At 43.9% G+C, this 18,914-nt stretch overlaps 1 protein-coding gene across 2 annotated transcripts in view; it reads left to right on the top strand.

Moving 5' to 3' along the window:
* SEC14L1 (SEC14 like lipid binding 1) overlaps positions 1-18,914 on the top strand; it is a 510,699-nt gene that overhangs the window by 206,699 nt on the left and 285,086 nt on the right. For both annotated transcript variants that reach the window (XM_069654651.1, XM_069654652.1), the window contains exons 6-7: positions 11,247-11,478; positions 12,901-13,010. In XM_069654651.1, coding sequence (XP_069510752.1) covers positions 11,247-11,478; positions 12,901-13,010 — 342 coding nt within the window. The remainder of the gene's footprint in view (positions 1-11,246; positions 11,479-12,900; positions 13,011-18,914) is intronic.

Genomic DNA, 18,914 nt, shown 5'->3' with positions numbered 1-18,914 from the left:
TGCAGTACAGAAAATACTCAATATGATTTCAACCAAACAATGTAATCACTTTTCTCTGGCAATCCCCTCCCCCCCTTGATGCAAGGCAAGGAAATGGAAGGAAAACACACAGTTCTCAGAAATGCAATCAAATGTGATTCAGTTCACCCCAGCAAGCTTAGACTACAGAAGTTTGAAAACACAGGCCCAAATTGCTTTGATATGTGCTGGCAATGAATTAAAAAATATGCTAAAATGCTTTTAATTCCCTTTTCAGAGGTTCAGGGTGAGTGGTATCTAGTTAATATTAGTCCAGGCTCACACTAGCAATGATGCAGGGATAGTTAGCAGGTTAAACGAATTTCTGGCAATGGAAGGCAAGCAGCAGCAGCTTTTTACACGTGAAGAAATTTGCAAATCGCGGCAAAATTCGCGGATGCGTCGAGCGCTATTACAGAGGAACCACAAGGACTATCTCTATCGTTTTGGGGTCCTAGGAAAGCCTGGGATCTCAGCTTCAAAATGAAAGTTACTGCAAGTCTCTAGCACAAACGGTTGCGGAGATATGAGCGATTAAATAAAGGTCGTTTTTCCGATTTGAAATTTTAAACGCACACTTTTTCAGCTTTAAAAATGATGGCAGGATAACACAATTGCTAAACTGCAGTTCTACTTAGGTTAAAAATGGATTGAATTATATTATTTTAACTAAGAGATGGGTTCTACACAGTTTTACTATGTACTCACACTATATTCTTGAATTAAATGGGCCTCGTCACGGATCTGGTCAGGGTTTTAAACTGGACTCTGGTCTGGTCTAGTCTGGCCTCTGCACTTCACAGTGATCTGGGTCAGCTCTCTCTGCTGGTCTGGGTCTCTCTGGGTACAGCACTGCTTTCTCTCTGGTCTGGTCTCTTAGTTCTGGATAGATTGAAGTCTCTAGTTTGGCTCTCTGGAGGTTTGATGGAGGTAAAGCATGGATTTTTCCGGCAGAGCGTCCCGCTGCAGATGGAATTGAAAAGTCCCTATCTGTCCTGTCTGTCTGCTTTTATGTGTTTAGAATGTGGGTGTGTTCTAGCATCACTGACCCTACCTCTCTCTCAGCTTCTAATTGGTCAAACTTCCATTTATCATTTGATTGGGGAATGAACTGTGAGTCAGAGTGATGTCATTTTACAGCCTGCAGAAAGTCCACTCCTCCTGTCAACTTACACACAAATCTAGATTTGAAACAAATACATATTTGCAGAGGTACATATTGTTTTAAAATCATATGCACCCATCATGCATTACAGGAGGTATCCCCTGTTCAAACTCTGCTCTTCCTGGGAGCTTGCATTCAGAAATGGCACATATTTCACTTTTTAACTGATTTTGCAATTTCTGACATTGACCCAACTTTACATACATGTGCGCAGGGAGTACGGACATTAACTGATGAAGTTTCAGATTTTTAACATGCATACATTTAGAGTTATCCCCACTTTTCCGCTGACACCCCCCTGAACATACCACCGGTTCTAAAAACCTCTTAAACTGTGGGCAGAAAAATCACAAGAATTATGGTATCATTTTATAAAATTTTCACATGTCCGCTCTATGAGTTAGTCATCTTTTTAAAGTTATGTTCTGGCTCCAAAGGGGTGTGGTTTACCCTCAGCACAAGGTTGAATTACTGGTTTTTCCAGTTCTGCCAAGCCAGCTTGCTCTCACAGGCAGTGCCCCTCCCCTTTCCTCAGGAGGAAGCCACTTTTTACGACCATTTACGACTCCTGCCAATAAAACCTTTGCCTGAGCCAGGACAGGGCTTTGTTCACTTTCCTGCAGAGCACAGGTAATTCAATTATCAGATAGATGGCATATCCTTAGTGTGAGCAGCAAAAGGGCAGCTAGGCCTGGGAACACAGCTGTGACTCAAGTTTCACACCTGATGGGGGTAGTTGCCAGGCAGAATTCAGTTCCTTAAGCCAGGTTTCAGATAAAATGTCACTTTTTGTTCCCCAGTTTCTGCCTTCAAATAAAACTAAACATTTTCACATATGCAGCTAGAATGCTGATTCTAAGTGCAAAACTATGACATTTCAACAGTTACAAAGGCATGTGACACCAAACATAGGTCACTTATTTAATCTAAACATTTTCGATTTTAGTGTCTTTAAATCCAGTGCAACTTAAACTGCTGACTCCATAGCTCAGCCAGTTTTGTTATAAGCATTGTTCTGGGCTCTTCATTTCCCAGATTTTGTAGGCACACAAAACTCCATTCTACCAAATGTCTGCTGGTGTTCAGTGAATATTTTGCACATATTGCAATGTTTGAAATAGGCACTTTGGCTTGCCTTCAGAGAAACACAGGGTGGTTTTAAACTGCCGGCTTTTGGATAGTGGCGAGTACTGGTACTGCACCCATTTTTGGGATTTAAGAAAATGAATTCCCCACAATTCTAGGTTGCATTTGGCAATCAGCATTGCCATTCCCAATGGTTTCAGACTACTGTGCGGGTAGTCCAATGGTGGTTTTAGGCAGTGTCCTTCTGTGCCCATAACATCGGCAAAAATGGGTGGCAGCCTATTCTTCCTGCATTTCCCTGTGCATTTTCTGGGAAGCTCTGGCCATCATGATGTTTTCATGTCAGTACTGCACAGTTTTGAGGTAGGGCTCGGATGCATGGGTAAATACATCCCACAGAAGTCCTTTCCTACAATAAGATAACCAGTTTAGGCTATGAGTGGTTATGTCTGAGGAGGCACAGGTGCCTCTACATTGAGGATCTTCCACAAGGCAGTGATTTCTTAGCAATCGTAGCTGGTTGTGAACATTTGAGAAGTCATTTGAACTGGGATTTCATGCTATTGGGATTTCATTTGATTTTAATTTGCAGAAAAAATATAAGGAGGCTTTAGAGAACTAAAACACCATTAGGTGTATTGTGTATCTTGTTAGCTGTGACAGTCTATTGGGCGCTTACCCTTTGATCAAGCAGCGGAACCACCTCGAAATCGGACCATGCCCCGTTTCACTTTAAATTGATTACTGAAACCAGGTGACCAGAGCAGCACAGAGTGGCCAATAGACTTTTGCTCACAGCATTTTTGCTTATTGCCAGCGTCTAGTGTAGACACGCTGCTGACTCAAGTCAGTACTCTGATTCATTACTTGATTGTGAAGCTACTGTTGAGTCCCATAATGTTGGAGCTTTGGGTAGGCAAGCCTTGGCACACAGCTCGCGTTAAAATCTGTGTAAATATGGTGACCATAAAAACTCTGACCATGTTTTACTGTCTAATATTGGTGGACTTGAACTGAATACCTCTTGCGAAATTACCAATTTTCTTCCACCGGTAGTTCAAGCTGCAACCCTTTATAGATTGTTCAGTACACTTTTGTTCGACTTTCCAGGTTTGGGTTCTGAACTTCTTGCTGACTTTAATTGACACTTATTTTAGCTAAGCAATCGTCTATGCAAGACTCATCAATTGTACCTATGATGATTGAATGAGAGCCCCTTGTTATATAGGTAGCGTGATAAGTGGTGGCACTCAAGTTATTGTGAAGCAGTGTTGTACCCTTTTTAACAATGTATTTGCTGCACTTGCTGGCAATGAGATGACATTCTGCTTGAAGAATCAACTTGTGGCCATTAGCTTAATTTTACATCTCTCTGCAGCTGGTATTGAACCCAGTAGTTTATTACATACACAAAGTTGCTGCTTACAACCTCTATGGGTTTTCACATGGCACCTGTAATCTTGACAAATGTCATGCAGACTTTGGTAAGGAAGCTATTCCAGGGCTAGCTAAGTCACCTGAACTTGTAAGATTGAACATTTTGCTTTGTTCCTTGGTACAGCTATGTGAAATCCTCTCCAAAGAATCTACTAAACTTCCTATTTAGCTAGGCGAACCAATTCACGCAATTTTTAAAAATGGTTCTTATGTGAATAAAATTAACCGCTCGCTAAATATGATGCAAGACTATAAAATTATGTAATAAAGTAATTCTCCAACATAGCCATCCAGCACTTTTATTGAACATTACTGAAATGCCAATTTATCAATTATGTTGATTTGTGGAAGTTCTTCACATACAGTGCCTGGCTCCGTGAATGAGGCAATTGTAGGACAACATATTGAGCATATTTACCCATCATGACTGACGCACAAGGTAGATGGTCTCAATGAAATAGAGGTTTGTTGTATTGATGGAAATGCTGATTAAACTAATGACTGGGAATAAACACTGCAATCACCCTCAATGGACACAAATGAAGTTACACTTTTAATCTAATTGTGTAAGAGATCTATTAATTTTGGTTGTAAACCAAGAGTTAGTATGATCTGGTACACATTACGACCAAAAGAAAAGGTGCTATTCTGAAAAATATCAAGGACCGTGTAATGACTGAGAGGCAAACTGGTGCAATCAAATGATATAAAAAGCTCATGGGGTCCTCGGGGAAATCAAATGCATAATACTTCTGATAGAAAAAAGTAAAATGATCAGTTTATTGATCATTCCCCTGGCAGCCTTGTGGTGCCTTTTCCAGATGTTAACATGAGCTTGAATATGTTCTAGTATTATTTATTATTATTTGGGTATTTATTGAGTGCATACATGCTTCCAGAAGCAATGGAGCACTTTACAATCATATGGAAAGAACTCAGCGAGGGAAGCTTAGAAAAAAGGAGCAGAGAGCCAACCGGGGATGGTTGTTAATTGCGGCAAGTCTGATGTTGACGGGTGTAGGGTCAAGAGTCTTGTAACGTAGGCTGAATAGGCCTGTCATCTGGTTCTTTCCTTCCTGCACTATTGTTATTGAAATCTGCAGATTTCCCTACTTCCGGTGGATCGCAGGCCTCTTGAGATGCTGAGTTTCTCATTGAGGTAGCTTGGGGACTTAAGATAGCCTTGTAGATGATGCAACAGGATTTGATGAAGATACAGGCTTGCAGTGGGAGACGGTGCAGTTTGATGAGTGTCTGGATGATGTGGTGGAATTTGCGGAGTCCTTTAATGAGTCTTGCTGCAGCATGCAGGACATATTTCAGGGGTACCGGGGTAGCCGCTGGAAGGCCTTCCATAAGGGCATTGCCACCATCCAGATAGGAGAGGACCAAGGCTTGGACAGCAGATCTGAAATTGTTTCTGGGATGAAGGGCTTGATTTTCAGCAGGAAAGAAAGTTGGTACCAGGCCGTTTGTGTCCTCCTTGCTATGTGCGGTTTGAAGGAAAGGTGTCTGTCGATGTCAAACCAACGGGGCTTGGTGCAGGTGGCCAGCAGTGGTGTGAAGCCCTCGAGGGGTGTCGCAGAGTGCCAGGGCTGGGTGTTTGGTGTGGTTGGTCAGCAGTAGGAATATGTCTTGAAGGGTTTGGCTTCAGGTAAGCACTGGACATCCACAACTGGATCAATGAGGCAGGCCTTGAGCCTCTGGATGTCTTTGATGGCGGATATCTTGAGGTAGAACTGTGTCATCTGTCTATTGCTGCATTTGGATGTTGTGTGGAGCGAGGAGGATTCCAAGTGGTTCCATGCAAAGATTGAAGATCATGGGGAGAGGATGGATCCTTGATTGACTCCACAGATGATGGGTAGAGTTGGTGATCTGGAGGAATCAATTCGGACAAAATGCACCAACCATTAGATGGTGGCCAATGCAAAGCATGTGATCCTAAGCAGATGCAAGCCTCTGAGTCAGTTGCTAGTAAGTAATAATATATCTGATGCTTGTGAATCTACTTAGAATTATATGCTGTGCATATTGTCCGACATCTATTGGTAATGGCAGAGTATTGCATCTTTTGAAGATCAAAAGGGGAGGGCGACATGGGCGTGACTGTAACACTAGCCCTATCGTGATGTGCAGTGTACCCAAAATCCCTCGCACGAGGTCCCGCCGATTGTTTTTTTTCCGCCAACATGTTTGGTCTCCTTATTCAGAGCTCGAAAGAGTTAAAATTGCTTACTTTGTACCACGACCTATGGTCGTCTAGTTGACTGCCTCGTGGGTTTCCTGCCACCGAAGATATCCATCTAACTGCTCGCCGACTGTCGACCGCGTGCCTCCGGCCAGACCCTTGCAGTAGGGAGAGTGGGGCACTGGGTTTATTCTTCTTCATGAATGTATTGCCTTTTCCCTTCTCTTTCTCTATTTGGTCTGGCTGCCGTCACCCTATGCTATGGAGAGGACGGCCTTTACATTTTGCCCGTTGTGTAACTGCAAGTGCAGTCCTCACCAGTTGGTGCAGTCCACTGGTGAGGACTACACAAGATGTATCTGCTTGGTATTGGGTAACCCACCTTTTTAATATAGGCCTGTACTACACAAGTTGGGAGTGTGACTGAGCAGCCAGGCTTATCTTAATGGGGGGGTAATGTGAGCTGTGTAAAGGACAATAAAGGTTCGTACATGCTTTATGGTAACACTTTTTCCAGCACATAGGTCTGAGGTGCGACTTCAGTTAAGGTCAGTATTACTTATTCTCAGTTACCAATTCAGTTATTGAGTTGTATAGGAAGGGTAAGGTTAGATTAAGACTGAGAACATACTTTTTAACAGTTTCTAAAACAATTAAAATCTCCTAAATTGAGGCAGGTAAACTTTTATCCCAGAAATAATAGTAAACACAATTCTAACCTATTAGGGAACAAGTATTGCCAAAGTCAGTAGGTTTAGAGGAGTGGCTTCAGGCAGCCAGGACAGCCAAAGTCAATGGACAAAGTCAATAGTTCTGATGCACTTCTTGGATATAGTCTTGACAAAGTTAGTAAGTTCAGAAGAAATCAAAGTAACTCAAGTGAGCTACTTTGTAAGAAAGCACAAGCTGTTAGGACAGTGCAGGTGAGTTGGCATCAACTCTAAAGTGGAACAAACGCACTTTGCAGGATAGTAAGCACAAATTATTGCTAAAAAGTGAACACCCCAGGTCCCACAGTACTTGTGATTCAAAGAAAAATGTTCCAGATGGATTCCTTCGTGCTACAGCTTGGCAGACCCTTGTTCCTGGACCTTGGTTGTGGTGACGAAAGGAAGGACGTCTGTCGGGCTCCTGCAGCAGTACTGAGGGACTACTTGGCTAAGGATTTCCTTTGTTTCAGCAGCACTTCAGTGTTTTGCCTTTTCCTCTGCGTCAATGAAGAACGAATATCTCTTGTTGGAAGAAGCTTGCTCCCTCGGTCCTGGACTCTGGTGAGGGGACTCTGGATCAAGATTTCCTGTTTCTGTAGGGTCCTTGGGATGCCCACGAAGATTTGACCGGATTCGAACTTTGCAAGACGATGCTCTCGTCAGTGGTCACAGGACCCCTGTCATTGGGCTTCTGCAGCTCTGGTGAGGCACAGCAAGTCGGGGGTTGCACCAAATGGAAGCTTGTCTTGGGGCAAGTTGGTCCCACCAGCCCAAGGGAGGAAGTTGTCCTGTATCGGTCTTCCCACACAGTTGCAGAGCTTTACCAGGCACTTCACGGTCCAGGAGGGGCTGATCGCGTCTTGTCACATCTTCTTAGGATGTTCCTCTCCAGTGGTCAACTCTGCCTCTAGTCCCAAAAACCTTTCTTTTTATGCAATTTCCCATTCATTCACAGCATATGCTGTCAATCACACAGCAGGGTGGCTGTCCTTTTCAGGACAGCCAGCCAGTCAATCAGGACTGGTTTCATTCAGGGACACATAGAGACAAAGGACAGGAAAGTTTTGGGACCCTCCCTCACTTCCTGCCTTTCTAGACATACTGGAGCCTGGGCGGGCTTCAAGGCTGAAGCCTGCCGAAGGCAAAACACACAAAGGGATCAAACCAGTTTCGACTAACAGAGTAAAATCCCAGAAGAAACTAACAAACAAAATGGCGAAAAAAGACCGGGGCCATTTTGAGAAAATGGACACCCATGGGTGCTGTACTGCAGCTGAGGGTTCAGCCTGTGGTAAAGATGCATACTGGTTGTAAAATTAAACCACTGCCACCAGCCATATAATCTAAGTTAGTGTAACAAAAATGTGTACATGAGAAGTGGGATAGGAATTACTAAGTAACCCCCACAGCACTGCACCTAGAGGTGCTGGTCCCACAAAGAAAAAAGTAAGACAGAGATCATCTTACTATTCTTGGGGACTGTTGTACACCCAAGAAAATGTATTTAAATATTCGAAAAAGTCAAAGGGACCTTTCAGTGGTACTGCACCTAAGGTACTTTGTGTCACTAAACAAAAAGCAGATGCCTAAGTAGTTTGTCAGACTCCATAAAACAAAAAAATCCCAGTCCGGAGAAACATGTGGAATGAGAAAAAGGCCCCACTAAAAAAATCATAAGCCTCAAGTCCAGCAAAAGAGCTACGGGTCTCTAAGGCTGAAGGGAATTGGCACAGAAATTAAAATTCTCCCTAACAGCTCGCGCTTCAGCCAACTCAAAACCACTCTGAGGCCTTGACTCACAAGACCCCAGTGGGAGGCAGACTTGGCATCTGAAAGAATGGTGGGGCATCACTTCAGATGCTGGGCACTGGAAACTGTAGCCCGAGGTTACTGCCTTACTTTTCAAAAAAGGCCTCTAGATCATCCACCAGGGAACAACTCTTTCAAAGTTCTGGATCCGCTCCTTGTGCAGGAAATGTTGACCCTGCTAGAGAGAGGTGCTATAGAAAGGTGCTATAGAACCAGTACCTGCGGCGGAAATAAACAAGGGTTGGTACTCCCCATACTTTCTAATTCCCCAAAAAGGATGGAGGATTCAGACCCATTTTTGACTTAAGAAACTTGAACAAGTTCCTCAGGAAGGACAAGTTCAAGATGGTTACCTTTTCCCAAATCATTCAGTTTCTCCAACTCCAGACTGGATGGTGTGATTGGACCTTCAGGATGCTTACTTTCATGTGCCTATCCATCACAAGCACAGAAAGTACCTGAGATTTGTGGGTGGCTGTACTCATTATCAGCTTCGAATTCTACCATTCGGGCTGACCTCAGCCCCAAAGGTTTTCACCAAGTTAATGGAGGTGGAGGCAGCGAGTCTTGAGGGTGGGGGGGATTCACGTCTATCCCTACCTGGACGATTGGCTGATCAGGGCACGTCCGCCCGAACATCTTAGCGTAACCTGCCATTCTCTCCACAAACTGGGTTTCTCCCTCAATTACAAGAAGTCCCACATGATACCATTTTAATTTAAAAAAAAAAAAAAATGGGGTTGTTTGATCTCATGGCCTCCTGCATTTTTCTGGTGCCAGAAGCTTGCATCAGAATGAGATCCCTCCATTGGTCTGTAAACCCCCATATATGGTTTTATATAAAGACCGCGTTCTCAAGGTGAAACCTTCTTTTTTTACCTAAGGTAGTCTCCGGCTTCCACTTGTCGCACAAGATAATTTTACCAACTTTTTATTCACTGCCGCATCCTGGAAAGGAGGAGTAAAGATTACATAGGCTGGACCCAAAAAGGGCTCTGTTTTTGTATATCAAGAATGGCAACATTTCATCAAAATGACCAATGATTCATTGGCTATACAGGCCCTAAATTGGGTTTAGCTGTTAAACAGACCCTATCCAGATGGATCATCCTGGCTACTGGGAAATGTTACAGGTTAGCGGGGAAAGATCAGCTGGATGCTCGAGAGCACATTCCACAAGGGGCATGGCAACCTCTGCTGCTCTTGAGGTGTCCCAGTAAAAGAAATTTGTTCAGCTGCCACTTGGTCGTCCATTCAGATGTTTGTGAAACCATTACTGCCTGGATTCATCTTCCAGTCATGAAGGACAATTTGGAAAACCGGGAGTCTATCATACAATGAGGAATACGTGGGAGGACACAATCCATTTGAAGAGCAAGTTACTTGCCCCTCGTAACGTTATTTTGATTGGATGTTCCTCCCACGTATTCCTCATCGCCTCTCCCACCCTACCCCGCCATAGAATTTACGTGTTACACTTTACGCTTTCTTGGAACCTATGGTCTATAGTACGCCTGGTAATTCTTCTACAGGTGGGGAAAAGCAGAACTGAAGCCAATAGGGTGCTGCATGTGCTATGTATTCTGACAGTGACATTGACAGTCGAACGGAGGCCCTCGAGGGACATTGACTCGGTGAGATGGCACAGAGCGCTCCCGTCGGAAATTTCCAAAGTAACTAAAGCTGGAAGGATAGTTATCATAAGATGAGGAATACCTAGGAGGAACATCCAATCAAAAGAACGTCACCAGGGGTAAGTAACTTGTTCGTCTACGCCAATTCCGAGAGACCTATGGCTTCCAGCAAGGTTCCTTCCGCACTATGGACGAAACAATGGAGGTATTGCTCTATTGTTTGTGTTTCTGATGGTCGGACTTGTTACGGATGCAGGTCTCACAATGCAGAATGTAAACCCAAACATCCTCCTATAGGGATGGCCTCCAATACTGTTATTGGATTACGTCATTTGTTTTAGTGATTCCTGGGTGTCCAGCCGTTGATGAATCAAGGCACCACTGCATAACTTGATCTCGCAAAACTGTTGTGGGCAAGTATACTGCTGAGCCATGGTAAGGCAGAACCTTTTGCGCCAGTTGCTGCTTGGACGTATCATTCCACTGGCTGTGTTCCTGTGCTGTCATGGCGTCGCTGATCCAGGCAAAGAAGTCAATGCTCGTAAGCCCTGTGATCTGAGCAGGCGGTACTATGGGATTTATGTTGTCCTGGCCCGGGCGCTAGGTGACTATGAAATTGAACTCCGCAAAATACATAGCCCACCGTAGCTGACGCAGGCTGAAGTCTTTGGCTGATTTAAGGAATTGAGTTTCTGTGGTACGTTAGAAGTGTCACTGTGTGGCGTGCACCTAACAAGGAGTGTCTCCGCTATGCAAAGCCCATTTTGATTGCCAACAGCTCCCTGTCCGCAATAATGTCATTTTGTTCAGCTGGATTTAGTTTCCTAGAATAGTAGACTACTGTGTGTAAGTGTCTGTTCTGACCTCGCTGGAATAGTATTAACACTATGGCATAGCTTGATGCATCATTGAAAGGCTGTGATGGGTTACAGCAGACAAATATTACATAACTGTAAGTGTCTCTATGATGCTTGTAATCTGCTTATATTCACATGCACCCACCCTTCCTGTGAATCTAAGTAGATGCAAACATCAGAAAGACGATAACAGGTATGGAATAGTTGTCATATGCACATATATACTGTTTGTGCTTGGATCCAGTTCTTTTGGAGTAAGGTAACAGTGTGCAACTCACCCCACCCTCCAGCCTCTCTCTTCTAGTTATGTTGAAGGTCATGTTTTCTTTTTTCCTAAAGGGTAAAGAAATCATTGAATATTACTTGAAGCAGATGGAGGATGAAGGAATCACATCCCTCCCTCGCTGGACTCCAGGGCTCACATGTACTGAGGGCAGCACCATCTCTACCTCGGGACGACCTGTATCACCAGCCATGAACATACCAGACATGGTGCCTGGGGAATGTCCAAGCACTAAAGAAGCACTCGGCACATCCGGCAGCCCTCAAGAGCTCCCTGGGACACCAGATGGTATGCTTACCTAGTTCCATTTATACTAGTCTTTGCACATTGTAAGTAATACAGTCCTTGATTCTTGTCCTTTTTTTGTTTAATACATTGTGTTTTTATGTTGGCTTCTTTTTGGTCCAAGCTTTTACAGTTACGTTATTAGTCATTTTTGCTTTCCATTTTTTAGCACAATGCCTGCCTGGTTTAATTTAGTGCAGTGGTCTTCATGCGGGATATTTCTTTCACAGGGAAGTGTTCAGTACATCAATATGTCGGGTGAAAAAGACTTTGTTGAAGAAAATAAAATTGTGTAAGCTCATGGTGCAAATAATATAAAATAATTAATTTTGCTCCAACTACAATGTTTTTATACAAACATGCTTATCTCTGTCTCTGTGACATTGAACACAGATGGTTTGTATCTTGTATTTTTATCCCACTTATTTTGTAATAGTTGCATTTCATAGTAGATATTTTTTTTTTCAAATGTTGAACTTTGTATCCATACATATATTGTACTATACGTTGATTTTATTTAATTGTTAATGTATATTTGATGCACTTCTATTGAATACATTGAAAAATGTACCTCCTATGCTGCAATATGTTCCAAATGAGCCAGAAGAATACTTTAATCCCTGAACGGCTAAGGGTGAGTAAGTTTGTCCGGCATTCCCATAAGGAATCACTGTAGGATCTGTCAACTCCAGCAATAAAGTGGTATTATACTGCCTCCTATAACAACAAAATTAATCTGAGTAACATAAATACTGAGTTACCTGAGAACAATGGCAGTTAGTATGGCATCCTTCTTTCCCCCCTGTAGATTAATGGAAATCACAGTGACAGAAAGGGGTGGTATTTTATTTTATTACATACATGTTTCATCACTCTTGGCTGTACAGAAGCAGCTTCCTCACAAGCTCCCCCTCTGTCCATACATATAAATAGGAATGAATACCTTGTGCCTATTCACAGGCTGGAGCAATTATGGCAGCAAGCTACCCTCGTTGTCTGTAGAGAAGGAGCCCATCATTCATTTGGCTGTCCTTCAGGTTGATTGGACACACTTGATAATAACATACTGTACCTTCTTCATGTGTGTATTGGGGCAACTTGTCCTTTTATAGAAGTGGGCAGCGCCTTAATATTTTTTCAGACCTAGTATCACTTTTGCATTACTTCTGTCATAAAGGTTTATTCAAGGGCAGTCCTGCTAAAATCCAGCAGTGTGGTGACATACCAGTACTTAATGTTTCCATAACTCTTTATGACTACCTTCTTAATATGTAGTTTCCTTTTTACTGTACAATGAGAATCCTGGCCCTTTACCTCCAAAGCTGAACTCTTATTTCAAAGTGAGGTTTTCACTTCACTGAATCATTTCCAGAGAATTGAGACTAGCTTAAAAACCATGATAATTCTGCTTCTCTTCTCTTCTAGACAAGTTGGAGGCAGACTACATCAAGCGCTACCTGGGTGATTTGACTCCCCTCCAGGAGAGCTGCCTCATTCGCCTGCGGCAGTGGCTTCAAGAGACGCATAAGGGCAAGGTGAGCAAACGGGCCCCTCTTTCTTGAAACCTCAAAATGTCAGTACAGAGCCCTGGAAGTGTTTTCTGGCATTTCGTTTTAACTTTGTTTTTGTAAAGTTTATGTATGGCTTGTCCGCTGCATTTGAGCACGGAAAACTGGGTGTGGTCGTAGAAAAGCTTAAGAGGCCCAAGGATAGTTTATAAAGGACCATCCAGAAGCTGGGGTGCAGCTTCAACCCTATGTCTGGACATCAGTGGCAATGCTACGACTACTGAACAGGGAACTTTTGATTTCAGAATGCTTTGCAAAAGCAGACTTGCAGAATCTATGGATTATCTCAATATTTATGGCTGATTTACACACACCATGGAACCACTTAAAGATTATGACTCTCTTTATTCTTAAACATGCAATTTTACCAAAACAATTACATTTTCCTTTAATGCACAGGGGTCTGCCATCAGTGCTGGAGCTTGCAAAGTCGTGGAAGGTATTTTTGGGATTGTGTGGCAGCCCCTGCGCTTCGCATACACCTTGACACTCAAGTAGTTTAGCAAAGCTGTTTGTGGAGTACCAGTGCTGAATTAAAAGCTGAACATGCAGATTCAAGACTGGGTGTATGCAGCCCTACAGATAAGGAGTGTATTGGCCACCTTTATTCCCTGAAAATAGCCTAATACTCCCAAAAAACTAAAATGGGGAGTCAAAATACTCCCATCAAAAAATAGGAAACGGACACATGGAACATTGTGCCCTTGCTTTCACCCACGTATCTCCATAGATCTGTTTGGACCACTGGTAAACCTAGTACCACAGGAAGAAACTACTATTATAACTTCCTGATAGGAAAAAGTTAACATGTATCGTTTAGTGTCCATTAATAACTAGGTGCAAATACATAATTCTTTAAAAAAAAAAATTACCGTTGTCCAGTTAAAACATATTTTTACTTGTTAGTAAAATACTCCCTTTGGGAACTCGATGTATGTTTTTACTGCCTAAAAAATCATTTTACTCCCAACTTTAGGGAGTAAAATACCCACACTTCCAAATCTTATCTGGAGCACTGGGTGTATGGACAAAGGTGCGCTGGCAAACTGAGGATTTTGATTTTGGCTTGGATGTGTGGGCTGACAAATCCAGCATTCAAAGTACTTGTTGGTTAAAAGGTAATGACTAAATCAGTTTATCACGTACACAGGAAGCTGTGTATTTGTGTATACTACTTTACCAGGAGCTTCCTTGGGTTCGGAGTCTAGTGCATTGACTTAATTGCTAGTGTGCTTGTAGTGCAATAGCAGGGATTTTGCAGACCAAATATTAGTTGGAAAGAGCGTGTTGTGCCTGTCGCATCACCGGGTTGTTGGGAGATTCTGCGAGCCAAGTTTCACATATTTCCACATACTATTCTCCTACTCTTTCGGTATTGTTTATTTATTAAGCACACCAAACCCGGGGGCATCTGGGCGCATTACATGGCTACATAAGTTACAAGAAGAAGACGGCAAGAAAAAAACACATATGAAATAGTTACAATAAATTGCAGGTGTATACAACTGTTTCATACAGATATCTACAGGTGGTCAGAATAGTACATTCATTATACGTCGGAGGAAAGGAGCCAGGATTTCGTATTCTTCCTAAAGCTAAAGTAGGACGATTCTACTCTTAGGTCAACTGGTAGTGAGTTACATAGTTTAGAGGTCATCAATGGAAAGCTACTGCCACCTGCTTTTTGTAATTTAAATCTCGATACATTCAAGCAGTGTGAATGTACAGTTCTGGTAGGGTGTACTGAGGTTTTTTTAAACAAATTTGTCAACAAGATATTTAGGGCCAGAATTAGTGAGACATTTGTGCGTAAGGGTTAAAGTTTTGAATTTAATTCTGCCTTTAACTGCAAACCATCTTGAGCTGCGTCTGATATCTGAAATATGCTGGGTTCTCGGAATGTTGACCACACTTCTTAAGGCGTTGTTCTGTAGTATTTGTAGTTTGTTCAGGTTATGATTGCTTGATCCTAGATATAAGGCATTGCAGTAATCTTATTTTGATAAAATTAGGGCTCTGGCCAATATGTTACAACTGTCTGAGATTAAAGGTTTACAAGCGTTAATTAATTTACAGGTGTACGCAGTGGAAGATGCAGTGGCATTAATCTGTTTCTTTAAATTCAGAGCTGAGTCGAGGTAAAAGCCTAAGGTTTTCACCTCCTTGGAAACTTTGATATAGTTACCGTCGATGTTGAAAGAATTGAACTGCTGGCTTAGATTATTTAGTTTTACTGTGGATCCGACAAGAAGCTCTGTCTTCTCATCGTTATAAGCCGTGGGTGGCCATCCAAGCTTAAGTCGTCAGATATATTTTATTTAGTAGGTTGGAGTCCGTTTCGTGATCACCAGTGATGGGGATGAAAATCTGTGTCCTCTGCACAGTTAGTGTAGATGACGCCCAGACTATCGAGATCATCAAATAGAGGCTTAGTGAATATATTGTACAATGTCGGCGAGACACATGACCCTTGTGGGACTCCACATGTCATGGGTATGGGTTCCGCGGCGGCGTTAGTTAAGAAGACTCTTACAGTACGATTATCAAGGAATGATTGAATCCATGCCGTGTCTTCCTGAGTGAAATGTGCTGCTGAGGTTAGATGGTTGTAAAGGACCTTGTGGTTGAGTAACTCGAATGCAGCCGAGAGATCTAAACGGAGGAGGAGAGCAAGTTTCCCATTGTCCTTTAGGCTATCCATTTGATTCTTCAAGTCTAATAAGGCGGATTCAGTTCAATGTTTAGGTCTAAAGCCAGATTGACGCAGATCTAGGAGATTATTCGTTTCCAGGTAAGACTGAATCTAGAGATGGGCAGCTTGATTTAAGATTCTAAGAAGGAACAAGACAGTAGTTATGGGCCTGTAATTAGTGGGTATGTTAGGATCTAAGTTAGGTTTTTTTTAAGAGCAGGAGGACCCACGCGTCTTTTAGATTAGAAGGTATCGTGCATGAGTTGAATGAAGTGTTAATGAAGGTGGTGATGAATGGCGCTAGTTCCCTAGCTGCCTCTTTTATTATGGGTGCAGGACAGGAATCTCCTTGGCATCTGGAAGGTTTTAATGAAGATATTATTTGAAAAACTTCTTGTGTGGAGACGGGGGAACATTTGAAACGGTTGCATGTTTTCATCTGAATTAGGTGTAATTCTGGAATGGGCTGATGGATTAAGTTTCTTGTTTTCAATGTTGTCTTGGAGAAGTGAGATGTTATTGGCTAGTGCAGTTTGAATATTGGTACACCAGGTCTTAACCTTGGTGCACATATCTGTAGGGGGTAAGGGTGACCCTGTGTTGGGAACCAAATAAAAAAAGGATGCTTATTGATTCTGCAACATATGTTTCCCTGATTCCCATACTATAGAGGAGTGCCCTATGTACCATACAAAAAGGCAGATTGGCTTCTGAAAGATGGGGAAATGAAACAAGCTTAGAGCCAAGTAATCCTTTGAGGTGTGTTCTGGACATTTAGGCCCCACTGCCTTTGAGCAACAACACCACAAAAGTCAGGTAGTGAACCTCCCCTCTCTATGGTAACGTCTATTGGAAGGCTGCCTTCCCTGAAAGCAGCATGTTTGGATGAGCCTTCGGTCCAAGTGGGCAGAACGTGCAGTGCCAGTGGCAGGAGCAGACTGAGAAGGTAAGGCGTGGGTGGGGGATGATGCAGTGGTGTTGATTTGGCTGGGAAGAGAACTGGGTGTGGTGGAGGTAGTCAGAGGGAGGGGGCACAGAAGGAGTCAGCAAGCGTGGGAGGCCAGGGATTGCAGGTGTCCTCTGAATTTGAGGAGGTAGTTGGGTGGAGGAGGTGGGCGGCGAGACACTGGGACTTTGGAGTGTCCCCTGCATCAGAGAAAGGGCACTGATGCGATTTCCCTGCAGCGCCGAAGTTGTACCAGGTAATGTTTTCAGCAAAAGTGGCCTGCAGGGAGAAAACAAATGATAATCTTGATGGTGACATTTTTGCCATTGAGGCACTCTTCAAAGTCGTAACCATTTTCAATGTCAAAGACCCTGTTGACTAATATTTTGTCAAGATCTATGACAGTGCCACTAAAGGGAATCCTTTCTCCAACACTCCAAAAGACCATGCCAGGTGCAGGAAAAAACCTGGAGCAAGGTATCGTGCACTTTCAAGGACTTGCTCTACCCAAAAGACCAAGGGCAGTCCAACTTCTTCAGAATGGGGTGTGGCATGGATTTACATGCTCATGAATATTCCTGTCGTCAGGCTAGGAATCCTTGGTAAAGAAAAAATCAGTTTTTCATTTCTGAACTGTCTTTCTCCTAACAACCAATCAATGAGCTCTGGGTCGTACTGCCCCCAGCCAATGACTGCTCACTACCTAAGCCCCTCCTCTGGCAGCCATCTTCAGATTTTTACTGCACTTTCAAGTGTTGGGAGTCCTCGTGTTTAGCTCCCGACCTTTTACAGTGTGTGTTAGTTTTTTTGAAAGACTTGTGCTCCATTGATCAACCTTCCGATTCACCGTTTTTCGAATTCTTCTCTGCCCCTCAAGGGCGGAGTTTCTTTGTGGAGGCTTCCAGAAGATTCTTCAGGCCTGCGCCGCGTGGACCATATCGGAGGAGAAGGATTGAACCCCGCTTTTCAAGCTTTACTCCGACTGCGGTTTACGGAATGTCTTCTCGGATGACAGACATTCCCAGTGCCTTTACTGCCTGTACTCGGCGCACAAGAAGGAAGATTGTAGTTTTGCCAGGAGATGGCCCCTCGCACGGTTGAAGGATCGGCATAGGTGGCTGAAAGAGTGGCTACAGGCCAAGGCCCCTGCTCTGGGTGGGTCCCAGGAGCATGCCTCTCCCGGTTCCAAGAAAGCTGAGCGGGCTTCGAAGTTCTTTGAGGGGGGGCACTCCCTCAGGGGTCCAACAGGAGGCTAAGCACTGCAAGTCCACTGCCCCTGGGAGCGCCGTTACAGCGGGCTCCCCGATGGCCAGGGCAAGTCCGGTGTCACCAGCGTCTTCAGTCACCAGCCAGCGCTCAGGATCGTCATCCAAGAGGAAGTCGGACCATCCGGGCAAACTCAAGGAGAAGCCCAAGACTGACTTGCCGGACAAGGCCAAGGGGGGGATCGGGGTGCTGACCCTCCCCTAAGGAGAAAGCCAAGCAGGACAAGGAGTCCGGGACGCACAAGGACAAACAGGACAAAGGACCGGTCCTGACCGTGAAGGCCCAGCCTTCTATCGAGGGGGTAGTGGCGTCTCTCGCAAAGGGCGCCGGGGCGGTTCCGCAGGGCGCAACCCCAAAGGCGAGGGTATCCCTTCCTCCCAGGAGGGAGGCTGTGTTCCGGCCCATAGAGAAGACCCCAGAGAAGATGCCGGTCATCTCCTCAAGACTGTCCCCTTTTATAAAGCTGATCATCGTACACCACTGCCGATTGTTGCATGAGAAAAATCGAAAGAAGGAGGATACTAGGAAGATTGAGGAAGCTAAATTAGTACAGAAGAAGCTGTCCAAGTATGGTATAGGTGGGGCGATGTTGACTAGTGGAGAAGCGCCAGGGTCACAGCATACAGCAGGTATGCTACAGGTGAATATCCATTGGCAGTTGGATCAAGGAGGAATTGGATTTAATGCCGAGAGGCAGAGGAGGTTTCAGAGGAAGAGAAGGCTTTCAGAATAATCAGGAAGGCATCCAGAAAAACCAAGGTGGTTTTCAAAATGTACAGAATGACAACCAAGGCATGCAAGGAGGACAGGTTAGGAGATTCCCTCCTGTATGGTGGACATGTGGAATGACAGGGCACATAGTACAAACATGTGGGAGCCAGGGGTATGTACAGAATGGGCAATTCTCAAGAGGGGCGGGGGACAGTACATCCTCCAGCATATAGCCCACAAAATAGGGATGGGTTTG

Source organism: Ambystoma mexicanum, chromosome 3q (genome assembly GCF_040938575.1).
Source record: "Ambystoma mexicanum isolate Mex_15411 chromosome 3q, UKY_AmexF1_1, whole genome shotgun sequence".
NCBI classification, from domain to species: domain Eukaryota; kingdom Metazoa; phylum Chordata; class Amphibia; order Caudata; family Ambystomatidae; genus Ambystoma; species Ambystoma mexicanum.
The sequence above is the reverse complement of the archived record's forward strand: the minus strand, read 5'-3'. Positions and strand labels throughout refer to the sequence as shown.